Source organism: Lutjanus erythropterus, chromosome 6, assembly GCF_056507025.1.
Source record: "Lutjanus erythropterus isolate fLutEry1 chromosome 6, fLutEry1.hap2, whole genome shotgun sequence".
NCBI classification, from domain to species: domain Eukaryota; kingdom Metazoa; phylum Chordata; class Actinopteri; order Lutjaniformes; family Lutjanidae; genus Lutjanus; species Lutjanus erythropterus.
Window position 1 is genome coordinate 31,695,842 of NC_139322.1, and position 27,367 is coordinate 31,723,208.

General features: G+C 38.5%; 2 protein-coding genes across 3 annotated transcripts; one reads left to right on the forward strand and one right to left on the reverse strand.

Moving 5' to 3' along the window:
* Positions 1-1,100: 1,100 nt before the first annotated feature.
* On the reverse strand, positions 1,101-12,066 carry LOC146325560 (uncharacterized). The gene is made up of 9 exons (XM_084721639.1): positions 11,884-12,066; positions 10,785-10,893; positions 10,325-10,499; positions 8,266-8,411; positions 5,589-5,765; positions 4,753-4,869; positions 4,187-4,273; positions 2,750-2,897; positions 1,101-2,485 (listed from the first exon to the last, which is right to left on the reverse strand). The coding sequence occupies exons 1-9, from the start codon at positions 11,895-11,897 to the stop codon at positions 2,466-2,468; spliced, it is 993 nt and encodes a 330-aa protein (XP_084577765.1). The 5' UTR covers positions 11,898-12,066; the 3' UTR covers positions 1,101-2,465.
* A 4,421-nt stretch (positions 12,067-16,487) lies between these two features.
* On the forward strand, positions 16,488-24,115 carry LOC146325561 (solute carrier family 35 member E2A). 2 transcript variants are annotated; one of them, XM_084721641.1, is made up of 9 exons: positions 16,488-16,786; positions 17,913-18,390; positions 19,904-20,039; positions 20,952-21,079; positions 21,428-21,548; positions 21,622-21,675; positions 21,766-21,838; positions 22,191-22,336; positions 23,679-24,115. In XM_084721641.1, exons 2-9 carry the CDS (start codon positions 18,111-18,113, stop codon positions 23,905-23,907), a joined length of 1,167 nt encoding a protein of 388 aa, XP_084577767.1. In that variant the 5' UTR covers positions 16,488-16,786; positions 17,913-18,110; the 3' UTR covers positions 23,908-24,115. The 2 variants fall into 2 exon arrangements, with proteins under 2 accessions (XP_084577767.1, XP_084577766.1); XM_084721640.1 differs by having other exon boundaries at positions 17,929-18,390.
* The last annotated feature ends 3,252 nt before the right edge of the window (positions 24,116-27,367 follow it).

Sequence of the window (27,367 nt, forward strand, 5' to 3'; positions counted from 1 at the left end):
TTCAACAGGAAAAAACAGGTTAAGAAAAGCTTGTGATGTTCTTCCTTTGGCTTAAAATGTATTTTACAGGGTTTCTTCAGGTTTCAACAAGTTAAATTCAATACGTCATAAGAGCATTGTGAATGTAATTTAAGACCCGTTTCATATCTATACTGGCAAAAAGTACACACTCAGCTTGTATTTATTGGTTCAATATTGGTTTTGTTTAGTAATTGTTACAGGACTTTTCCAAAAACACAGTTAAAACCAAGACTTAAGTTAAATATGACTTTGTAAAAGTAATGTTAAATTCCAGTTCAAAATAAGGTCTGTAAAAATCCTATTTAAGACTTTTTAAGGCCTAAAAATCAGGTTATTATATTTTAGACCTGCAGAAACTGTTTTAATCATTAGTGTGGCTGATAAAAATGAAAACCAACCAAAAAAACAAAAAAAAATTCCCCAGCCAAAGGGTTTTTTTCTGTTTCACAAATGGGGAAAAAGTTATATAGAACAGAAATGGAGCACCTGTTTTTTTAAGAATCACTTGCCTGTCAGGGCTTCGTTAATATTCAGATAGAGCCAAAGTTGATTCAAAATGCATTCCAGGACCATTTGAATAGTCTAATTTTCAGATTTTTAATTCATGTATTAAAACAGATACTGGCAACTGACATAGTTTCAAATGTTGGTCTGAACTGTCCCAGTGAGCCCCAGCTCTACAAAAACTTTGACTTCTCTTTTCTATGAAGTATTGTCGACTCTTCTCTTAAAGTGCTTTTCACTTTTGTAAATCTGAGAGCCTCTAACTCTGACTTTTGTATCAGTAAGTTTGTTAATGTTTCTTACATGAATAATGCCATTATTTTTTTTCCAGAGCACTTTAATAAACAGAGAAAATGTAACCAGGAGATGTGCATCCCCCTGTTTGATCAACACGCTTCACACCTGAAACTAGTTCGTGTTCATGTTCGCTATAAATCATGAGGAATATTTTAGAAGTCATCATTAGTAAAATTCAAATGAGGACAAAATTACAAAATATAAAAGTTAGCAGGCTGTGATAATGATGATAGATTTTTCATTCATCTTCCTATTAAAGTACAAATCAAAACAGCCAATCTTGGTTTGATATTTTATTAAGAACCTTTAATGAAATCACACTTGATTAAGTGCTTTAAGGTGCTGCAGAAAGATAAGTTAAAAAAAATATCCCAGTGTTACCAAAAGGAGTAGTCTCGACATCGCAGATCACATGAGTCAACTTACACAATTTTAAAAAGCAAACTAAAGTCAGCCAAGTCATTTACAGGAAGATAAAAACTCCTTTTTAAATGGAGGATGTTGGTAACTTTAAAAATCTTTGGTGTCTACACATAGAGCCTACAAACACCAAAAGATATACAGTAGATACTACAATGATTTTAAGAGTAAAAATAAAAGTTAAAAACCATCGTGAATCCAATCTACAAAGGCATTTGTTATAGTTTCATACAAAATGTTTGAACGCAGCTCCTTTGTGGTGCTTTACATCCTGTGTTTAGGCACACTGACAAAGAGGTGTTAAATAAACTGAAATAAAATCTATACAGTAAACAGCACATAAAAACAAATCTCAGCTGACTGATTATTTTGGTGGTGATGTTGAATAAAACTAGGAGCTCCACAGTCAGCACCACAGTGCTAAAGCTGCTTAAAGGGATAGTTCAGCTTATTTGAATCGGTTGTATGAGGTACTTATCCATTGTCAGTGTACTACCTATATGTACTTGTACGTACCTATATGTATTACCTGCAGTAGATGGTGGTCGGCATGCCCTCAGTTTGGGGAAGCAGCAGGAGTATCAGCAAGGAAGCAGCAAAATGTATTTTAGCCATCTAAAAAAAAATAAATATCAGTATCAGTTTAAGTGTATTATATTTAGAATATTTTCACTGCTTCACCTTGCTGTCAGACAGCCTTTTCCGATGGCAAACCGTTGTTATATCACTCTCTCCAAGCCACCAGACTCCTTTGGCAAAATCATTTTATCTCACAGAACACAGGAGTTGCTGGTCTACTGCTGCCTCAGTCTGTTTATTTGTGTTGATGTGTGACTTCGGTGAATCCGAACTAATCCTTTACAGCACTGAACTCACACAATAAAACAATCTAGCTGATTGAGGCAGCAGTAACCAAGCAACTGCTGTATTCTGTGAGGTAAAATGACTGTTTTTGCCAAAGGAGACGGGCGGCTTTGAAGACAGGAATATTTGGTTTGTAGAACAGCAGTTTCCTATCAGACAGGAAAGGTTGTCTGACAGCAAAGTAAAGTGGTGAAAATATTCTAAATATAGCGCACTTGCCAACTGCGTCTACTGTGGGTAATATACTGACAATCAGTGAGTACCACATACAACCCCACTTCAAAAAACTGTATTATCCCTTTAACGTGAGTCCCTCAGCATGCAGCTCTGTCCTTGGTCCTCGACCACCGGATGCTTTATCACTTGCTGGGTGCAAACACTGCAAAAACAAAGGCACAGTTAACAGCAACATTGTGGTATTCTGCTGCTTTCTAGCAAACATAAACACGTTTAAAGTCGGTGCAGTCAGGAAACCTCGGGCTTCTCAGAATGAGGGACGTGATAAAGAAAACATAAAGGGGGAAGTAGTACAGGATATTTAGAAATCTGTGAAGAGGTACTGATTAGCTAATATTCCCCTAATGTCTGTCTCAGAATAACATTTGAAGGACTGAGACTAAGAAAAGAACAGCGGTATACTCACTCCTCTCCCTCAGGCCTTGGCCGAAGCTGTGCACCAGTCTGATGAGGCCCCAGAATAAAACCACTTTAATCACCAGTGAAATCAAAGCTCCGGTGACGGCGGCTGCCTCCAGGGTGTACGTGCTGTCCTGGAACCACTTCATCGCCACCTGCAATTAAAAGAAACCACGTTTTTCCAGCACAAATCCACTTTTGAAAGTACAGGTCATCACCATGGGCACATGAATGATAAACATGCAAATATGTGATATAACAGACCAATAATTTAATGAACTGTGCTTTAGTGAAGTGGATCTTATTGAGAAACATTTCCTTTAAAATGGAAACACTTAAACAGTACTTATGTTGTCTTTGTTGTACTTCAGTAGTACTATTTCAAAATGATTAAAAGTACTATATATATTTTGTCACCTAATACTTTTGTACTTCTATACTTTTTACTTCACTACATTGAGATACTTCATACAATAAATCAGTATTTGATGCCAGTTTGACATTCATCATCCTGCTGCTGTAAACACTCACTACATCCTCAAATGTGTGTTAATCCTCAGCTGAAAATAGTCCCCAGCAAATACTCTATGCACCTGTGTTTGAGCAAAACTACTGTACCCAGCTGTTTTAGGAAATTAAAAAAATCCTTTAAAAAAAGTTATATATTTGTGAACTGTTTTTAAAGATTTACATTTAAGGATAAAAACATGGGTAAATCATTGGTATTGGCCAATAATAATAATAATAATAATAATAATAATAATACATTGGCCTGAACTGAACATTTCTGCTGATACAACAGGCTGATAAGATGACACTTTATTATGCGCAAGTGACATGAGTGTGTCTGTGCTGTCGAGATTTTTGAAGCACCTAAAACAGATAACAAAGTTGCTATTTGCAGCGACTGGTCATGTGATGAGGAGCCAAACCACATTTCTTAACACTACAGATTCAACAGCCCATCTCAAGAGCCGTCCTCCTGATCATTATGACAAATTTGTGCAGAATAAAGAAAAAAAACCTCGGCAGTAGTTTTCTCATCGAGCCTGGTTAAATGTGTGCATGTTGAAAAGCGCTGTATTTTATGTGTGCATGTGCCGGTAGGCCTTCATGATAAGAGTAGGTGTAATAATATGTTAATTACACTACAGGAGAGACGACGTTCTGTGCAATTAGGTGTACAAAAGAGTTAAGTCTACACAAAGTTAGGCTCTAAATAAATTTTTTAATTATTGTTTAAGACATTCTCTTTAACGGCAGGAACTCATTTAACTATGTGTTTTGGGCAGAGCCTCTTAAAATTCTTCAAATTTCTTAAAGCCACTCCTTCATGAAGGACAACAGACCGAGTTGTGCATGGATCAGTATTTGTTGAAACCACTTCTGCTTTCATACAGATTCAAAATGATTTGAACTGAGAAGAAACTCATTGTCAGCTCACCCTGTACATCAGATAAACAAAGAAGGCGACTTGAGGAAGGTTCTGCACCATGAAGACCCAAACTAACACCTTGGCTTCTTTTAAAACCTGAAAAACAACAAGCAGTTACAGTCACCGACTTCTGATTTCACCATGTGATCTGTCCACTGGTCAGAATGCATCCTGAATATTTCCCTCATGGGTTTATTGTATCTGTGCTCTCACTTACATCTCATATATACCAGGATAAACTAACACTATACATTTATGACATCTGCAGAGTTTACAAGAGGGGACAAATAATTCAGAATTTGTCATAAACAGAGTTTCACAAAGTTCAAGTTTCCTCTGACTCAAAAAGCCACACCACTGATTTTTTTTAAGGGAGTCTGGGGCTGATTTCCCGCCACCTTAAATCACTCACAGGCACGTTTTGCTCTGGAGGACAAAGATGTGATATCAGTGAGGATAACGAGAACACGTTAAAAATACCAGGTCACTTATTATCTGGATAACAAATCCAGATTTTAATACTGGATTGCGAGGAGCAGCTTGACTAGCAAAGACGATGGATGAAGAGAACTCACCGCCACAACCCCGACAGCGGCGGTCAGGCAGGCCCACACCACCCCGACACCCAGGATGATGCTGTTGGGAAGAGACATGGCCGAGCCCGACGTCGTGATCAGGATACACAAACACAACTGAAACACACAGACAACAAATCAGTAGCTCACTCTAAGACACACTTGCATTGTTTGTTTCTGAGGGATTTCTGTAGGCTCGTCGCCATTTTGTACCAACCGGTGTTTAGCAAACACATGACTACAGACGTGCTCAAAACTCAAAAAGAATTTAACATACAGCAAAGCACCCGTCTGACTTAACCAGAAAAACTTGTCATCGCTGTTCTAAGTGTCTGTATGTTCACAGTAAAGAAAAGCATGTGCAGCAGGTCTAGACGTGTTGTCTCGAGGTTGTTCAAAGTCTTCCTAAGACACATGGGAAATCTGCCCGAGGCTGGATGAAGAAAACCTGAGTTTCCACAAATGGATATTAAAACAGTCACAAGCAAGACACTAGAAATGACAGATTTGTGTTTTATTTTACAGCATCAAAAGTGCCTGATGGTGGAATTTATTGTGCAAGAACACTTGTATGATGTTAAAAGTTTAGTCACAAATATTTCATGTACTGTGCAAAGTCAACTTTCACAGCTTAGTCAATTGTTAGAAAAAGCAGCTCATGAATGTAAAAAGTCATTTTTTAAAGGTGCCAAGCCAAAGTGTTTTCATTTGACGACCTGAGAATCAAACTCAATGATCAACCATCTTTCTCTAGAATCAGTAACATCTTTACGAAACAAAACAAACAAAATAATTACTGCCCTGTGACATCTTTGTTCAGAGGAATGCACATGTACCTGAGTCTTAAGGTCAAAGGTCACCATGGAGAAACAGAAGTTGAGCAGAAAGTACTGCTCCTGGAGACTCTCTAAGGCCCCGCCTACACGGAACGCCATCATGTTTGGCCTCTTGATGAGCAGCGTGGTGCAGAAGACGTGGATCACGCCCAGACACATGATGCACACGAAACGCACCTGCAGCAAAAACAGATCACAGTCGGTGACTCAGTTTTCAAAGTTATGTCTCTCAGAAACTGATACTTTACAATTCATTTATGATGCAATTAAAGTATTTCCAGAACTCAGTCTAACATATTTTACACAGTTACGCTAAATACTTAGAACCACTGTTATTATAATTCATCGTGAAGAGGAGACACGTGTGTGCACCAAAAGTCATGTCAATGCATTCAATAACAAAACTCTCAATGTAACGGTGCTAGAAGTAAAGTAACAGGATCGAGTCATTTAGATTCATCATTTAGGAACCTGAAACATGTTCTACCAACCCATCTGATGGGTGATAGATGGTTTGAGGAAGTTATAGCTGCCCTCTTACATTTGTAGTTTTTGCCCCATATTTGTGCAACAGAAGTCCAGGAAGCATGAGTGTTATTAAAGGGAAAATTCAGCATTTTTCATGTGAATGTTCAGTCAGTGTTGATGGCTGATGTCTTCAATGAAGCAACAAATGCATCACTGGATGTTCAGGAACTGCAGGCTATTTCAGCTTGGATTTTTAGTGTCCGTCTCTGGGTAGTCAGGGGGCGTGCTAGAGGAGTATTTTTGCCACCTAACACTTTGTTAGCTTTAGGCTAGGGTGGGGATACATGGCAACATGGGTGTGGGAGCAATTCATTAAATTAACCTATTTGTTAGATTATTATTCGGTGTCACAAGGAAATTTTCCTCATATTTGCAATTATGTCTTTCTAATGTACATCGCTGCATTCTCAATTATCCTCCTCCCTTCTTATCCCACTGATGTGTCAGCCACAGAGTTTAGCTGTTAAACTGTCAAACTGAATGCGAAGCTTCAGACGTCATCAGTTGTGCAGTTAATAGGAATGAAACAAGCTTCAACACTGCCATCCACCAGGAACACTCTGTGACCTGCTGGACGCGCTACAGGAGGATCACCAGAGTCAGTGGGATTGAGAACACGAATGTCATTATTTGGAAATCAATCCAATAGCTATTGAGATCTTTCAGTCTGCACTGAAGTGGTCCATAGATAAATGATATGTACAGAATGTGATAAACCCTGTGTCACATTATTCAGGGCAGAGGTTACTGATGTGTCTACAGGTCAACAGCGATGCAGCAGCCAGTTTAAACACGTTTTTGTTTTAAAATTCTTCTAACTGGAAGAAACTGCAGATCACTGTGGTGCTTTGTCCTTCTGTACAAACCAAAATCAGTTTCTCACAGTTCACCGTCAGTTACCTTTCACCACATCAGGGCAGCTGATAAAATGATTTAACATCAGCAAACACCAATTAAGCACCATGACACCCTGTCAGAGACATGAAGATTAACTTGATATTTTTTTTATATATATTAACTCTAAACACAAGCACATCTGTGTTCATAACTAGATGTGAATCATAGATACAACAACAGTGACACCAAGTGGTGAAACCAGGAGTGTTTTCAGCAGGATGGAAGCTGTGGGGATCTCCTGTTATTTCCCCTGTCATTAATAAAGTGGATTATTAGAAGCAACCAGCAGCTGGTATGAATCACTCTGTCAGTGCAGCTGCTGTGCTGCTTCCAACATTTACAATCTAATCTTCTCATCATCTTCTAATTTTTTTTTTTTTGGGGGGGGGTTACTCTCTAAAGTCAATTAGTGCTGAGTTGATCAAAATGTTGATAAACTTGACTAGCAGCAGCCAGTGATTAGAAGACATTTTTGCCCTGGGTTTTGCCTCTCAGGCAGCATCCAAACAGCCACACCGACTCGGCAGTTGTTGGGTCTGTATGCAGCCTGCAGAAAACATTATATGCCTCCTTTGCAGTTAATATTCTACTACAAAGACTTAAAATTGACCATCATAAAGTATTAGGTCTCTTTCAAGGAAATACAATCTGAGTATAGGTTTAATGCAGGATTTCTTATAGTATTTTTTTTTAATGAGAATAACATTGTTATAAGCATGTTATTAACCTGTTTTATCATAATTTGGAACTCTGATATAGACTGATATAAATATATATAAATGCAGGTCAGGTGAGATATGAGCTCGTCATTGGGACAGACAGTCTATTAATATGATGTTTTATTGTTTTCATTCATTTGAATTTATATTTAAGAAGAAACAGAGTTTTTAGAGTTGAGAATTACAAGACTAACTGGGATTTTAAGAATTTTTCCTTTTCTAACTGAATGTTAGGGATTTAAGGATTTATTCATCCCCTTACATAATGTAATTCTGTGCATTAATGTCTTTTTACCACACTGGAAGCACATTTAAAGAGGTTATCACTTGGATTCCTCTTTGTCTTATAAATCCATAAATCAAATCAATAAATCAGTCAAAGGAATAAGAAGCTAATCTTTGAAGACTTGCAAAGCTGTGTTTTTTATTATGATTACATAATAAGTAAGAATTATGATGGTTGTGAGGGACCTCCCACAGACGTCTCTTTACGCAGCGTGTTGTCTCAGATTGTCCAGTAGAGGGCGACCTACCAGCAGCTCCTGCTTGCTCTTTGAACCCAGCACAGAGAAGTTGACCACCGATCGAACCATCACGACCAGCACGCTGAGCACAAACGCCACCAGCTCCTGTCTGTTCTCCTGCAGCACGCCGCGGCTGATGTAGTAGATACAGAACACTGCAGAGTAGAGAGACAACAGACAACGTGATGCTCACACACAACAGGACTCACTTCATTATAATAATGTCTTCTTTCTAAGATGCACTTTCACATTGACATGTATAAGATGTATGCATTTTTTTTATTATTATTTCTCTAATCTAATCTTGTCATCAATCTTGTCTGACTGTAAAGCCCATCTACTTCAGAGCTCATTCATAATTTATATTTATTGTTGTCCTGATACTGCAGTAAGTGATAATTAACTACTTATTAATCTTGAAGACAAATGCCTGTTATATGCTACCAAAGCCCAATGCTTTTTGAACTTTGTCTGATTGCAAAAACAAGCATTCATTTTAAAGTCCAAATAATATTCCGCTTGCCCATCCAGTGCATGCTGGGAAGGGCTCCAGACCTTCATGATAAGTAGGAATAGAGAACGGCTAATTAACAAAATTTCTTTCCATCGAATCTATTACTTCGCTGCTCTTTTGACCTAATTTCTCCAGAGTTTGTTGTGCAGTATGTTACCATGGTGATCTAGCCCTGGTTAAATGTGAGCCAGCTTCATTACTGAGCAGTAAACATTCATATTATTCTGGATGCACATCATTACAGCACATGATGCCCCTGCATGTATATTACAGAAGAACTTATCTTGTAGACCAGCTTCTCTACGAGCCCCGATGTGTTCGAAACTTCCATCATCTGGCTCTTTATCTTTGTCATTCCTCAAACTACTGTCAAATGCTTCTTCAAAAGTTGGCCACAATTCCAACATTATTTCTCACTCAATAGTTGGTGAGTTCATCCCCCCATAATACAGAAGAATATGTTTCTTCATTACCCTGTTGATGGAGTATTTAATATCTTCCTTTTCATAGTTTTCATAGTTAGCATATCCCTTTATTTTAGCTATTCATTATCATTATTAACTTATTTATTCATCATTGTTTTCTTTTTAATATCCTACCATTTGTTTTTTTATTTAACTAATTTCTATACACATCCTCTCTTCTAGTACTTCAGTATTTTGTGTTCTTAGCTTTTACTTCCTTTCTTTTTCAACCGTTTGGAGTTTTTGCTTTTTTGAATTATTCTAATTTATTTTTCTATTTTGAGTTTTTTTCCTTCCTCTGGTTTTTCCTCACTTATGACAGCGTTACCTCAGTTCCTGTTTTTAGTGAGTGCTGTTCTCGTTTTAGTGCTCTACCAAGTGCAAAGTCATTGCTGAGGGTGTAGGTGGGTGGAGCACTTTGTGTTGCATTCTGTTCACATGAAAAGTGTTAAATAAATGAAGACACCAAAAAAAAAACACCAAGGGCCAAGCGGCCTTGTTCCTAAAATGATGAGAAGTTGGTGACCTCTAAAGCTCAGGGTGGTTTATTAGTTAAGTATTATTCATGTTGCTACTCTCATTTCTGGTATGTTCTTCTGAACAAATCTGTCTTGTAAGCAAGATTGGGCTTGGCACATGATGTGTGCATCGCGCAATAATAAAGTCAAATCTTAAATGTAAACATTTCTTGGTTTGGTCAGTCCAGGTCAAACTGAGGACTGTTAGTCAGATGAAAAAACACATTGTAAGACATTAAAATGGGCTCTGTGAACTTGTCATGTACATTTTTTCTGTAATTTTCTAACTTTTTACAGATCAAACGATTAAATTAGAAAATATTTCATCTTTGGGACACAGGCTTCAGCAGACAGTTATATTCTGTTTGTAGAAAATGAGTCAAAAAAAGTCAACTGGAGGAAATGCACATTTAAAGTCAGTGCATTCATCTCTTCTTCAGTTGTCATCACATGATTACATCATGAACATTTCTGTTTTTTCCAGCTGGCTGTTAAACAGGCAAGGCATGAAATCAATTTCCTGGAGACACTGACAGTAAATGTCTTTCCCTCTGCTGAATGATGGCACTCACATATTCCAACCAGCTGGATGAGAGACACGGTGAAGTTGTCCTCATCAGACACGTCCGTGTCCATGTGCTGCTTGTAAATGCTGGATATGGTGAGGCCAAGCAGCGCCAGCAGAGACGCTATGGTGAAGCAGAAGTAGAGCTTCAGTAGACACGACAGCTCCGACCAGCGTTTTATCTGCAGGAGGGGGGTGATGGAGGAGACAAAGAACGTGAGATAACCTGTCTTAACAAGTTTAGATTTCCAGAGTGAACAAAGCTGTTCAAGCATGAAAATATAAACAGTGGGATGAAGGGACTGGGATTTCTGGGACTTTCTGCACAGCATTTACCAATTATGAAGCTGACAGCCACAGAATGTGTTTCACTTTTTCTCGATCTCATGAGATTATGCAAGTGAAACTAACTTGATCTCTGCTTTAATTGCTACTAATCTTTTAGTTTCGTTTCTGCAGCTCCTCACCGGTCCACATGGTGTTGGGATCAGTTCCTGGTGTCTGGGCCTCAGGTTTGGAGACAGAAGGTCTGGACCAGCCGGAGGTTGACCAGAGATCTGGTTGCCCAACAAAGGACTGCGGTGTCGAAAAATAAAAATAAATTAGAAACAGGTGCATTTTAATGCATCACATACAGTACTGAGAGATACAGTAGTTTATATTATTAAAACAATAAAATCATTTTTAAATCAATATTTAGTGTCAATTATTGATTTTTTAAAGTAAGTACTTGAGTAATAAGAGGTAAAATGTACAGTTATTATGAAATAAACCCCTTCAGCATGATTCAAGACTTGCACCACCCTGTCTGGGTTTATTTTGCAATAATGACCCGCTGACTCTACATCATCCTTCATGCAGAACATGGTGAGCTGAAGAGTTGGGAAATCTGGGAACATGACAGTTACTTGACACATTGTTCAAAGTTGCAAAACACAGACCTTTTCTAAATCAGTGAAATTAAAAGGATACCATGGACATGATTATTTTTCATAAACCCTCAGCAGCAGGTTGTTGGATTGGCTCAGAATAACAGATTTTTGTGTAGGACCAAAGTGACCCTAAAATTTCCATTTGGACTTGAAACAAATTAATCAGCACACTTATAATAAATCCTGGGGTGTAATTAAAAGGCTAAATGAATGTAAAAACATATTCAAATCTGACTTATAGATGTTTTTTCAGCATCTCTATACATTTTATGTTTTGTGTATTTGGCTGTTTCTCCATTTAAATGACCTTCTCATTCATTCACTACACACTTTTCATTTCTACATCAGTTTTAATTGCTCCTGACAGATTTTCTCCACAGACAACATGCTGTACTTAGAAAAGGACAGATGAATCATGACTGTATATAAATACATACCTAATATATACAGACTAAGAGATGAACTCATCTTTATAGTTTATATTTCATTCAAATAACCTGTTGTTTGAGATAATGTCATTAATGTGTGTGCCGAGTTGTAATGAGCAGGGCACAGCATTTGATTTCCTCATGACACAACCGACTGAACAGCACAGACACAAACTGCAATAAAGTCTACAAACTTCTCTACTGACCTTATCTCGTCCATTTCTTTCTGGACAAGACCTGAAGGCCCGGAGTTTACATTCCTCCGACCTTCTGCTGTCTGTCCACTTCCAGCTAACAGAACTTCAGTTTCACATTTGACAAAGTGTAAACAGGAACAAGAGCCTGTTGTGGCAGGACTTTCTTCTTCTGCTGCTGCTGCTGCTGCTGCGTACACGTGTTCTTCTTCGTTGGTTTGGCTGCTTCAAAGCGCTGCTGCCCTCCGGAGGACAACAGCGAGCTTGGTTTTTGAATATTTATCAAGAAAAACCGTTTCGTTTGATTGTTTTTATTTTGAAAGTTGTTACCAAAAGTGTTGGTGTGTACGAGGCGCTGGTAAAAAAAAATAAATAAATAATAAAAAAATAAATAAAAAAATAAATAAATAAATCTGTCATCCAGTGGTCGCAGTAGACTACAACTACAAATTTTAGTTACGGAAATGTTAGTTAACTGAAAAATAACCATAAAAACTGGACTTACTCAGAAATGCAGGAAACATTGAGATTTTGTTAAATTTTGTTAAATTTGCCATCATAACAAGCATGTTGAGGTGCAAATGTTTAGACAGGGATGTCTTCATGACTGTCAGTCAAAGGCCTTCACAAAGAGTTGTGTTTATATTGTAACACCTATTCTGAATTTCTTTAATCTTGCCACTCACAAATACCCACCAGATTATAGTAAAAGTACAACAACAACATGAATGATAACAAAGAAAACAAAAAACAAACTAAACTGAATTGAAAACAACTAATAAATTAATTAATTGACAAAGACAAAACCATAATTACTCTGGTAGGTCTACAAATAATACCTGTATTCATTTGGTCATCAAACAATATCATTTAATGAATCCCAGCATTCCTGCAATAAATAGCCTTGGCTACAATACTTGATGATGTTTTCTCTGTTTTCACTGCACTGTTTTGAAAGGTGACACCAAAATCCTTGGTAAGTGAAATTATAAGTATAATTTTACATACAAACACTATTTCAAAAAGCAGTCAAAGGATTCAGAGGAAGTGTTAAAGTCCTTAACTATGCCACCGATGGACCAGAAAACCCTTACAAAAACAGTGGCCTCCATCAACCAGTAACCACCACACACCTCTGGAGGAGAGGATCACCTCAGTTGCTCTAGATGGCACCTATCAGAGCCTCTCTGGTTGACGACTGAAAGGAAATGGTTTCAAGTTGCTGACTAAAGCAGCTATTCAGTGATGTCCAGAGATGGTCAGTGCACACAAATCTCAAACCTGCATGACTTTATGATGATGGTGCATGACACACTTGACTAGAGGTTTACAAAACGTGAGGCGGGCCTCCCCAGGGAGCCTCCAGACAATTTTATGGGAGGTTCAGTGAAATGATAATAATAATAATAATAATAATAATTCCTCAGTTAATTCCTTTGGGCAGACTTTTCAGTCTTACATTGTGCAGTATTGGGCTATCTTGGATCACTTGTTCAGTGCCTGTCAGGTCAAATAACATAATCCTTCCTCTCATCACCATAATGAAGACCAACATTGTACAGTTTGTTGTGATGAAGCTTTGCAGTGATTGTCTGATGAAACACTGGTTCACTAATATGCATTTATTAATGCTTAACTAATGCACAGATTATCAACAGTAAATCATGATGCATGAAAAACAAGACCTTTTCCATTAATGTTTAACACATCAGCAACTAATAAAGAGTCTATCTGATTATCAGACTTATCGACATATAGCATTAATTAATACTGTTAATTCATTAATTACAATAGTGGGTCAAAATCATATTTTTGTAGCTATTGGCAACATTCATCAGCTATTTCTACAAAAAACACTTCTCAATACACATTTACACATGTCTTTACTGGAAAAAGAAAAGGTAAAAAGGAGGCTAAGAAGACAAACAAAGACAAATTAGTGTTGAACCTAAATACAAAGTAAAAGCTCGAAAACCAAGCAGAACACTCTTGAAAAGGCTTCAAGAGTGTATGGTCAATGCTTTTCTGAGTCTTTGTGGGAGCCTGTTTCAGAGTGGAGCTGCACCCAGAGCCGGCCAGAGCCTCCATGGGGCCCTAAGCAAAATTTGATTTTGGTGCCCTCTATTTCTGCCAGTAATATTGATTGTTGATCATTCACACACCTACTACAGTATTAACTTATTGCGCCGGACATGTCTTTACCCATTTACGGGGGTGGCCTAGGTAATAACATAAATAATACCAATGCAACCATACAAATAAGACCAATGAATGACTGATGAATGATGTTCAGGATGCCACATATGGTTTTTAATCTTAAAATGTAGCACATTAAGCTACAAGAGCGACCTAAAACAAACTGTGTTTGCTGTAAAAGTGTCATCTGGCACAACAATGTCCAACAATTTGTAGTGCAACAACAACAATAAGGTGCAACAACAAATAAAATCACTTAAATGTATAAAAATAATAACAAATTCAATTCAATACAAAAACAGACAAAATTAAAATGTCAAGCAGATACTTAAATAATAATTTAAATGAACAGAGTTACCTGAAACCAGGTAACAAAAATGGTTTAATAACTATGTGTAAAAGCTTTGGTTTTACTCTACTTTGGTGTTCTTCCTCAATATTTCACCCACTCCTTAAAACCTGTGCTTCCTGGCTTTTCTGGAGGCAAAGTCATTTATGACATCACTATAAGAAATCTGATGGCCAACTTTGTTGTTAATACTAATGACTGCCAGTCCACTCAGTCTTTCTTGTGCCATGGAAGATCTCAAGTAGGTCTTTTTTTTCTTTTTTTTTTTTTTATTGTTTTTGGGGCCCCCTATTGGCTGCGGGGCCCTAAGCAGGTGCTTAGTTCGCTTATGCCTTGGGCCGGCTCTGGCTGCACCAACAGCAAAAATTTAGTTTTCAGTCTTGGGCTCGGATGAGCCAGAAGTCCCTCCCGCCTGCCTGCTCAGACACTCAAACCTGTTCTCCCTCTGTCTCCAGGATTTCATGCCAGCATACCTGTCTTGTTAGTCTTCCAAACCCATCAGCCATCTCTCTTTCCTGGATGACCTTTTGCCAAGCTGAACCCCTGGATACCTTTCTTCTCACCATATCTTGTGATATATTGAGTGTTATCAGAGGACCACGAAAAAATCCTTTGTGATTTTAATGCATGTGATAACTGCAGTGCAGTGCTCTATATGTTTTATCATCAAATTCATTCAGTCATTCATGCCTAACCCAAAACTCCTTCCTCCTCGCCATTCCTGCATATTCTTATGCTGCAATATAAGTTTTTTCAGTTTTAATATTTTTTGTTTTTTGTTGTTGTTGTTTGTTTGTTTTTTCACCTGTCTGTCTGTCTCTCCAACGTCTTCATTTGCATCTACCTCAGTTTTGTGACATGAGAAACAGTTAGAGCCTCATATATCTCTTCTTTAAAAAAAAAAAATAAAAAAATAATCCTGTCTTCATGACAACAGTTTAATTGGAACTTTGGGACACAAATTAATAATTGCTCATTAGTCAATTATTCACACTTGTAAGTGCTAACCCACTTTTCTCAGGTTAACTTTTTCAGAAATCTTCCCACAGTTGTCTTTAACTACATGAAGCTCAACACAACAACCTCATGTCTAAAATGCACTTACACAAGCAAAACATTTGATACAGAATCAAGAAATTCTAACACCTGAACACTGCCAACATTTGTCTGCCAGCATTAACACTTTGTCACTCATTATATAGCCTAAATAATGTAAATATCACAACTGGAAGCATTCAATTAATATAACTATTGTTCCTGTAAAAAATATTAATTATTTATGTATTATTCAGCACAAACCAAGATTCAATTACAAGAAAAATAAAGTCACTTCTTATTTGCATGAATTATGTTGCTTTACAATATATGTCATGAAAAAGAATGCAATATGCCTCAGTCAGCTTTTTTGCAATGATTAATTCCAAGGGCAGAAAAAGAAAATAAATATTTTGTAATGCAATACAATAAATATAGTACAGTAGTACAATACATTACAGTACAATAGTACAGTATAAGTACATATAACAAATGAAATTACAAAACTATACATCAATTACATTACATTCTCTGTGATGGCAGTAGATGCATTAATAATAATAATTAGTGTTCACTCCCCTCTAGTGGTCTCAGTTGAGAACTACGACACAGATTTTGTACAGGTTTCATAAATGCACTTTTAGAAGTTCATTCAACTTTAAATTCTGTAAAACGTTGCTGTTTTTTTTTTAAAATTACCACAAACGAATTGTCCCACAGTTACTTTGAAGGCATCGTCTTTTTTGTTTCGTGGCAGCTGCGTCAAGTTAAAAGAGCTTCGCCGGAAACGCAGCGATTGTATCAAAATAAAACTACAAGCACTTTGTCATTCTGGTGAAAAGCAGGAATTCAGATTTAAGTTTCACTCACAGCCATATATACACATCTAAAAATATTTCAGAGCAATCGTTGTGACAAAATGGACTTGAACTCCTGCTGAATTGTGGCCACTGGGCTAGTAGTGAATTTGTTTTTGTTTTATTTTGAAGGCTTTTACTTGTATGCGGTTGTTGTTCTGGTTAACTTGACACTGCGACTTGACTGTTGTTAGCAGCCACGTCTCAAGTCAGGTGCACAGATATGGGTAACCCAGATAGATAGGTACATGATAGTGTGTGCAGGGTGTAGTCTCATGTAACACACCCTCACGTTGTGGACTATGGCTGACAGCACGGCTGGCCTTTTACCCTCCACTCCTTTGTATCCCATGTTGCCGGAAAAATCAGTAGCCGCTAGCTAACGGGAATGTTCAACTTCCTCCTTTTATAGCAGTCGCTGCTGTCTCGTTCACCGGTGGCTTTACGGTATTATTCAGTCTTGATTGAGGCAATAGAGGTAAGAGCTCGTCTACTTTACATTTTGAGTTTCATGTAACCCTGACACCTCCTGTTGTTGCAAGAGGAGCCTTGGCTAAACCAAACTTTAAAATCCTGTCTGTGTTTAAAGGTAACGTTGCATTGTTTGCTCATGAGATCAACGCTCAGTGCATTTCAGATTACTGAAACTGAAATTGGCACCCAGACACCAAATATCAGCAGTGATATTTGTTAAGGTTTGTATATAGTTCACCTGTTATCCTCAGCCTGCTCTCAGAATCAACATACACAGTGTGGAGGTTCAAACTGCTCTCTTTCACATGAGGACCTGTGCTGATGTTGTAGCTGTGTTTATGTGAATTAATTATAAGAAACGTGCTTGATTTTAAGTGTTTGCAGCAGCAGTGTAGTTTATATTATACAGTTAATAGTGTGTAACATTATACAACTCAGCTGTTCACTAAGTGCATGATACAACAAATTGGACTGTACTATATGATAAAAAAATAGGATCTGCACTGACTGCATTGTTTTTGTTTTGCACTTATTCATAAGTCAAACGTTCATTACCAAAGACAATTTGCTTAGGATATTGCTGGCTACTTTTATTTTATTAAAGGATAGCAGAGGCAGTGTAAGTTAAAGGGGAAAAAACAAATAAAAAATGCTGTTTCAAAGAAAAAACTTTTTTTTGAGTTACATTTTTTCTTTATTTTTAATATTGTGATTAATGTCATATTGTGGACTTTTTACTGTGGTATAATTATACCGTGAGTTTTTGCTACATTTCTACAATTTATCTTTTCACTGAAAAACTGTTAAAGTCATTATCATGAATGGATGGATCAACCAATCACATTTTTTAAAAAACTGATTCATGCCAAGCAATTGGGTCAACCACACCTCCTCATTAAGATAAAAGCTCAGAGTTGTCAAGACATCTCTGTAGCATTACAGTATTTCAGTATAATGTTGTTTTGTCACACATTTTTGCATTTTTTGTGTTGCACTTGGCCATATTGCAGTTTCAAATATATTTTAATTAATTGTGCAGCACTAACAAAAATGTAAATTTCCTGTATGTCATGCACCTGTAAAGTCACATTTTTCCTTCTGTTTACCTTGTATCATCCGTCTGAGGACAGTTTTTGTTCTTCCCAGCTTCTGCAGGACAGGGAACACCAGGACTTCAAGCATTTGTGGCATTTACTGTAAGACTGAGAGACGGACCATTTTCTGGACCAATCAGAAGATGGACTGACATTCAAAACACTCACTGACCCCTCACCTTCCTCTCATCACCCACCTGTTGGGCCCTTGGGGGCCCTCAGGCAGCAGGTGCAATGCCAGGCAGCAGGAAGAGTGTCTGGCACTCGCTGTGGCGCTTCTTGTCACCGTTTCGCACCCGGCAGGAGCGAGTGGTGCTGGCCCGCAGCGAGAGCCTGCCAGGGGAGCAGGTGCTGAAGATCACTGTCACAGAGACTACGGTGATCGAGGCAGAGTCAGGGGTGTGGAACTGGCGCTCCATGATCTACCTGGGCCTCTGGTACTTCTTCAGCTTCTGCACCTTGTTCCTCAACAAGTACATCCTGTCATTGCTGGAGGGGGAGCCAAGCATGCTGGGTAAAGAGAAAGAATATTATACTTCTCTTACTGTACTAATATTAATATGAGCTCCACTAAACAAGACATTTAACTTGTACATTATTGCTTTGTATGTTTCTGTGATTAGTAAAATCTCACAGGACCATACTGGTGGTTTTGCAGGTCTTGTAACTATATATTGCATGTGTGTTTTTGTTACTGCTGAGCATTTCTCAAGCATATCGAGTCTTAAAGGGACAGTTTTTAATTTTTTGAAGTGGGATTATATTAGGTTCTTATTCATAGTGGATTACCCACAGTGCAGGGGACACCCCTAGTTTGTATAAGCAGCAGGAGTAATGGTGTAGGAAGCTAAGCAATGTACTGCTGTGTACAGGGTCAGCAGCAACATGTATTGTAGCGACCTCAGTAAAAAATCAGTATCAGTTTAAGTGTAGGTTATATTTACAGTATTTTCTCTGCTTTACCTTTCTGTCAGAAAGCCTTAACTCTCTGACGAGAAACTTCCAAATATCGCTCTCTCCAAACTAACCAGACTCCTTTGGCAAAAACAGTAATTTTACCCCACAGAACTCGGGAGTTGCTGATCTACCGCTGACTTGATCGGTTAGTTTTTTTGTGTTATTATGTGACACAAGTCAATCAGAACTAACCATTCACACCCATCACACCATAACGCAAACACACTAACAGATTGAGGCAGCATTAGATCATCAACATCAACCTGTGTTCTACAAGGTAAAATTGCATTTTTGCCAAAGCAGTCTGGTTGCTTTGGAGAAACTAATATGTAGCTTATATAACGGCAGTTTCCCATCAGAAAGGGACTGTCTGATGGCTGGGTAAAGTGGTGAATATATTCTAGATATAGTGTACACTGATCCTGATCTTTTGGGGTGGATTTAAGATGGCTGATGTTTTTGCTGACCATGTCTGCAGCAGTACTTTTCTTAGCTTCTGTGCTGGTACTCTTCTCTGCTTCTCCAATCTGAGGGCATGCTGACCGCCATCTACTATAGATAATGTGCTGACTATCAATAAATATCTCATACAAACCCAGGAAAAAATCAAACTATTGCTTTAAGATTGATTTCCTTCTAAGCACGAGAAACAAACTTGTGGAAACTTGAAACTTGCTTGAGAACAGTAATCCATTCTGGTGAGCAGTCTTCCTTAGTTTTATTAAAAAAAAAATACAGTATAAACAGAGACACTTCTGAAAACCTGTGTTCAGGGGCACATCAATGCATTAAACATTTTAATACAACCAAGGCCAAATTCCCTTTTTCACAATGTACATTTTTGTTTTTCTTCTGAAATTGATTGTCATAAGCTGAAACTAATGGAAAACTGCCTAAAACATGCGAAACCAGCAGGGCCTGTAGTGCTTCTGCCCTCAGTCTAACTGTGGAAAACAAGGCAAAAGTAAATATTAGATGGCAGTTGTAGCTCAAGGAGTTGAAGAGGTTTATTTGACTTTCATGCTGCAGGTGTTTTAGTCTGGAGCTCTAATTTGTTGTTTGTCCCCCAGGTGCCGTTCAGATGATCTCCACCACTGTCATCGGCTGCCTAAAGATGTTTGTGCCCTGTTGCCTGTACCAGCACAAGTCCAGATCCGAGTACCCCCCGAACTTCATCATGATCATGCTGTTTGTTGGACTCATGAGGTGGCTGTACTCTATAAACTGCACTTTTTTTTTTCAAATAATTATGCTTAAACACATATGTTTCTGTATATATGTATGTATAAATAACAATTCCTGAAAGTTTTACAAACTACAACCCCTGGCATTTTTGTGGTGCAACAAAATTTCCAGTAAAGTACTACAGACCTGACAATGGACTTTGAAAAACTGAAACAGCTTATCATTATAAATTTATGATAAATTTAGAAATTTATCATTAAAAAATGTTTTATTTCAGTCGGCATTAATAATTATTTATAATTTTGAAAAAAAAAGTCATATTTGCGAGCCTGTTGTCCTGTTGTTGTTGGAGGTTTGCATTTAAAGAACCCCTCCAGTGAAAATCACATTTTTAACCTTGTTATCATGTCGTGTTTTTTTTTTTTTTCATGTGTTACAAGTCATATCAGGAGTGAAACAAGAAGTAAACGCCATGTCTGAACATTTCTTGCTGGAGATGCAGTCAGCAAGGGCAGTCTTAATAAAAGGGATACAGTCGGGCTGGGTCTATGATGTCATAAACCTAAGGAACCAATTTCATTAACTGAAGGGGTGGCGATTAGCGGTTAGCTAGCACAACAGAGGAGAAGTCAGGTGTAGCTAGTTAGAGTGGGGTGTGTTAAGGGTGGGGACTATTTGTGTAACCATTAATCTTTGAATAATAAATGAAAGCAAGGTGTAGAGCTATATGTAAGCTGTTATAACAGGTATTTGAATTTTTTTTTTGGGAAAAAAAACATATAAGACAATTTATTACTTCTTGCAGAGTATTTTATATTGTCTAAAACATGACTGGGTCTATTGTTTATTGCCCAGACTTAGAGCAAACTAAATATTGATCCATTGTTTTTTTAAGTTAAGTGTTAAGCATCATTCTTTGCCCCCACTTGCCAGGTTCACCACAGTGGTTTTGGGCTTGGTGAGCCTGAAGAATGTGGCGGTGTCCTTTGCAGAGACAGTGAAGAGCTCAGCACCTATTTTCACCGTCATCATGTCCAGACTGATCCTCGGGGAGTACACAGGTACAGGCCACACTGATGTATGTCTGCGTGACGGGTAGAAGTGTAAAAATGTCAGAATACCAGGGCTTTTGGGGACACTGAGGGGACACTGCAGGCATCCAAACAGGTAAAATGAAATGAAATGACACCCGTCATTCATGATTTTGATGTCATATAAAACAGCAAAGTAACCTGATGACAGTGCAGAGTAAAAATGACTCTTCACTTCCATCTGTCCACCTCTTTGCTGTTATTGGTTTATGGAATGTGGTCAAACCAGTAGAGACTGCCACGGGGAGATAAAGACGTGGGTTTTTGGTGTTGATTTGTGTGATGACTCAACTCACTGTGTACATATGTGACCTGCAGGGCTGTGGGTGAACCTGTCCTTGTTCCCCGTCATGGCCGGCCTGGCCCTCTGCACAGCCACAGAGATCAGCTTCAACATGCTCGGCTTCTCTGCCGCTCTCTCCACCAACATCATGGACTGGTACTGCAGCACTCAGCGCAGCTATCCCCACAGCAGTGTGACGCTTTGTCTAACCCTTTATCTCTGATCTCAGTTTACAGAACGTGTTCTCCAAAAAACTGCTGAGTGGAGACACATACAGGTTCAGGTAAAAAGTCCATGAACCTTCTGTTTATACATGTTAACTTACATCATTTGATGCAAACATTGGCTACAAAGCTCTGTTAACTTCTTTCAGCCCTCCAGAACTGCAGTTTTATACCAGTGCAGCAGCAGTCATCATGCTTATACCTGCCTGGGTGTTCCTTATGGTAGGTAACACAATATTGCTATGGTTATTATTATATTGGCTTGATCTTACAGTTTGGCAAGTTAGGTCAGTTAAACCTGCCGTAGACAAAAGCCGTGCACATGGCGACAGGAGTCAGTCGCCCTGCAGAATAAACAATATGAACGCCTTCTCTATGAAATGACCTGTGATTGGCCAAAGTCTTTTGTCGCGGGTAGATTTTCTAAAGCCTGAAAATGGAGAAGAGGTGCAGAAGTCTTGTTTCATAATTGATTGTATTATGTATTCATAATACAGTGTGTGGCATGATTGAAGGTTTGACTGCAGAGATAGTCGGTGTTGATGGTCATCGTGCTCTGTCTCCATGTTTCCAGGACATCCCAGTCATCGGGAAGAGTGGGCGGAGCTTCATCTTCAGTCAAGACATTATCCTGTTGCTGCTTTTTGACGGCGGCCTGTTCCACCTGCAGAGCGTCACTGCCTACGCTCTCATGGGACGAATTTCCCCTGTAACCTTCAGGTAGGAGACAGCCGCAAAACACATTTATAACATGGCTCTTAATGTGTGCCGAGACAGCTGTTGACGTGGTTGAAGTCTGGTTACCAGTTCCAGGTTTTGGTTTTCCAGTGAAGCTGATGTTGAAGATAATTCTGCTCATTGTTGGCCACTTTATTAGGTACACCTGCCTTGTGCTGCATGTGATCCCTTTTATCTCCAGTGTTGTTGGGTCTAGTTGCATCATTGGGAAAGTAGGCCTCAAAATGTGTGTGTGTGTTTGGTGCAACGCTAAATCAGTGCAGTACTCTATTGGGGAAAATGTTAAGGACTTTGGACTAAACCGAATGCTGTTGCTGCTTCTGACATGTTGGAACTCCTACATCTGGTACCAACAGTCATTCTATGTTTGGAGTAACCTGGAGCATCGTCAACATCTGGCTTATTCTAATGCAGATGTTTTCAAACTGTGTGGCGCATGTGTTGATGTGGAGGAAGAAAGGTGCGACACAGTTTACGCCAAAAATCTTATTCTTTACTGGAGTTATAACTCTGTCAAATCTGAACACGTAAGCTAACACACAGGGATACCAGTGTCTTTTATGTCCATTATGGACCAACGTCCATAATTTCTTCTTGATATGAAGTGGTGTGCTTCTTATGATTCCAGAACCTGCCATAGAATCATCATGTTTTAAGTTTTCTTCAGTATCAAAGTACTGCAGTACTAGTTGTTTGCTTATCCATAGTACAGTGGAACGGGATCTGCTGACAGCTAATTCATCTTTTAATGCTGCAAATTTGCCATGTAAACATTATATTCTTATGTTTACATCCCCCAAAGCTTCCATATGATGGGAACTGTAGTTCTAAAACTGAGAATATGAATATTCTCCAAATAGAAGACAAATTATAATTATAATAGTTAACGATCGGGTGCACATAAAGTAACCACTGGGTGTATGTTCAGATTTTTTTTTATAACTTGAGGTGGCTGTGGCTCAGGAGGTAGAGCGGCTTCGCTACTGATTGGACAATTGAAATGTCCTTGGGCAAGATACTGAACCCCAATTCGCCACAGATGGTGTATGAATGTGTTTGTGAATGTGACATGTAGTAAAGCGCTTTGAGTGGTGAATAAACTAGAAAAGTGTTATATGTAATGCCGCCCGTTTACCATCCATTGTAACTTAATTTCAGAGGGTAGACATAAAGATGTGAAAGCTGTCAGAGTAACCAGTTTAAAATTAGATTGAGTCAGACATATTAACCATGTCTCTCATCACAGATAACATCCTCATCCAGGCCATGAATTGTATGAATTTGATGTTAATGCCAACTGTAACAACCTTCATCTCTTCCTCAGTGTTGCCAGCACTGTAAAACACGCCCTCTCGGTTTGGCTGAGCATCATCGTGTTCAGTAACCAGATCACCATCCTCAGCGCCACCGGCACTGTCCTCGTGTTCATTGGGGTCCTCTTGTACAACAAGGCCAGGCAGATCCAGAGGGAAACGTTACAGGCTATGGCTGCTGATCCGAACCACAAACCACTGCTGCTGGACCAGGACTTCAAAGCCACTCAGGCTCAGTGAGGACTCGACACCTAAGACTAAAATGCTGCCTGAAGCAGAGTCAAGGTATTAACAAAATACTGTTTGCTTACCTGTGGCTGTCAAGATGGAACGACTGGATATCTGTTTGTTCTTCATCATTCACACATTCCAGTTAAAGAGGACCCAATCATGCTGTTTCCCAGCTTACCCTTAGTGTCACTGTCATGTCTTAATCTCTGGTGACTGACTTAGTCTGTTTGACTAATCCATCACACATCCTGTGGAACAGTAGATACAGTATTTCTTGGACTCTGTTCTGATAACATTCTCATAACATCCTTGATCCTTTGCTTTGTCTAATATTGGTCAGTAAAAGGAGAAGCTCAGGGTGTCCTTCAGCTTTCTGAAGGAAGTGACTTCTGTAAGCTTTTTGTCTTACATTTGCATTCCAGTGTGCTGGTTTATCTCTCATCTGTGGTACAGCAGCTGCCGAATGTATGCTCTTGTGAATATCTGTAAAGCAATGAAGCTGTAAGATTTCAATTTTGTGATTTAGTGTAACCTACACTGTATCATACAATGTAAAACTTAATCTTGGTTGCATCTGAATATAGGATGCAAATAGGGCACCAGTGCCTGAGATGGAAGGCCTTTTGGAGGCTCATCCAGCCAAAGCTTAGACTGGCCGTTTGACACATTTTTTAACAATGTGTGGAACATTTGAAAGCCACTTACTGCATTCTAGGAATGCTCATCCTTTACCATGAACTGTTCTGGGTGTATTAAGGGGGTTTGTGTACCTGTATTTCTTTTTTTCTTTTTTTTCTTTGTAAACTGACTGCATGCTGGGACAACAGCCTGGCAACCCAGACCACGAAAGGGCCTTAGAGAATGAATGGATCGATGAGATTACACATTCATAATCTGTATGAAAATGTTTTATGACAACTTGGGTTTTGTTTTCTTCGCTTGGATCATTACCTATATCAGTTATGTCCGACAGTCAGACAATCAGCTTTAAACAAACCTTCAAGTTTAGTGAAATTAAAAGGCAAACAAACTGCTGTAAACATCCAAGTAGACAAATCGGCTTCCTAGTTCAGCTTTAAACTACTGTATTTACTGTAGTTGTTTGCACTTAGTTTTCTTGTGTGATGAGCTGCGACATGTACTCACCTCTGGTTTTACCTCCAGATTAAGTTCTAATTTTGGGTGTTTTCGACACCTGTAGTTTGTTTCATTTGGTCCAGATCAAGGGACAAAAATTATCTACTTTTCCATCTGGTGCAGCTCGTGTTCACACCGACTTTTTACAAACGAACCAATAGGTGTAAAACATGATGCTACACAGACTGATAAGCAGCTCATTCATTGGAGAGTTTGGTGATCATCGTTCAACATCATCAGGACCCACGTGGGGAAGTCAAATTCAGCTGACTGAAAGAAGTTTAATGCTTCTGATATGTACAGATTTCATGTTTTTTTCATTAGCCTGGTCAGGTAACTGGGTCAGAAATTTATTTGCCCAAAATAAATACATAATTCTCATTGTTTCATTTATTAGCGGTTATCAAATAACAACACGACTAAAGTTAATTGTCAGTTTAATCTAGTGCTGCAACATCTGTAAAATACCAGAAAAGTGAGAAATGACCATCCCAGTTTCCAGTCCAAGTTGATTTCTATAAATCTCTCGTTTTGTCAATCCAAACCCAAAGACATTCACTTTAATATGATAAGAAATTGAAAATATTTTTGAGGCTGAAAAAAGGCTGAAAACAACATTTTTTGCCATTTTTGCATGAAATATTATTTTAACAATTAATCAATCATTAGTTTTTTAAGTTGTCAGATGTCCTAGGCTGACGTGGCAAGTGAACAGTCGTTTAGCGCTGTGTGTGTATTTATTTTCTTTGATAAACATGTGGAACAGGATGAAAAGGATGTCTTTCACAGTAAATATTTGGTGCTCAATACTGCAGGATTACTGTCATGCTTTTTAATAAACTGAATGAACAGACAAGTAAACATAGTAGGACACAAGCACAGCAGTGTTAACAGCTTTTACTCTGTAAATCAGGGAAAATACCCACGCTGACGCGCATGCATGTTATCATGGTTACTAAATGATTTCCATAAATATACACATAGGTGGTGAAGATCATTTATTAGATTGCTTCCCAAACAGATTTCACGACCAGCAGTTGGATTTATTTGTAGTTATCATTCTAAAATATTGCATCTGCTGTCATTGAATCCTGTGGACAAACCGCACAAGAGTCCGCATAAAAAAAGGGGACTGAGACCTGAGATCAGTCCGGTTGTTTGGTCCACATGAGGGCTCGATTGACAGCTTTCACACCAGCCCAAAGGAACTGCGCTAACCTTGCACATGCAGAAGGGTTTGTTTTTAACAGAAACAAACAGGTTAGGTGTGAAAGCGCCCCAGCTGTATGTGGCAAAAAGTGTTTGCATGTTCACAAGCTGTCTGATTATCTGACTGCTTGTGTTTCTCAGTCCACTGGTTCTATTTTTCAGTGCCATCATGTTCTAAGATCTTTGGCGATTATATGGTAACATAAACAATCGAACCAATGGCACGAACAACAAAAATAAAACCCAACTTGTAATAAACCTGAGTTTTCCAACAACAACAACAAAAAAGCTTCATTCCACATGCATCCACATGTTAATTGGTACTGGTATGATCCAGTGTACAGTGTGTGTGCCACAGGTGAACATTCATCTCTATCAGCCATCCTGTGGTCGTTGCTACTTTGAAACATACATCAGATGTTCATGTATGAATTCACGTTTGCTAAATTTCCCTTCTGTCCTCATTGAGTCTCATCTCAGCTTCCTTTCACAGACGCCTTCCTGATTTAAATTAGTGCCACGTTGATATATTGCCATAATCAGCCTGCAAGGTGCAAATAATCAAGATTGTCACCACACTGCTTCAGTCATACCACTTCTAGTCTCCTACTCTACCTGTGTGTGTGTCTCAGGCTCAGGTCACTGACTAACAAAGTCCATCAGATGTCTGATAGGACTAATCTGTGTTAATTATTGTCAGTCTGACGGTTTAGTTGATTTATTTTTCTAAGCATTTCAGTGATGCTCCACTTTTGCTGCAGTTTCGTACCTCAAGAAGCAGTCTTTGTTTTCTTTGACTTGTGTACTTTTTTTTTTTTTTACCATGAGGGCTGTCTGACTTGAACTTTTTTTTTATTCACATTCCAAATGTGTTCATTCTACATTGTTCTTTCCTGTAAATGTTTGGGGATTTGTCTCTTGGTAAAGTGCTTATAAAAACAGGTGTGGACTTACATTCAATATTTCTTTAATCTTTCATGTTAAGTCTTTGGAATGCTGCTTCAAGAGGCAAGTTCAAACATGCAGAGTTTTTCTCTGTATTTGTTTCTTTAAAGGTTCACAAGTGGAAAGTCTGAGGTAGTCATGAACTGTATGTTTGGGAAAGTGCAAATCAGAGGTGTAA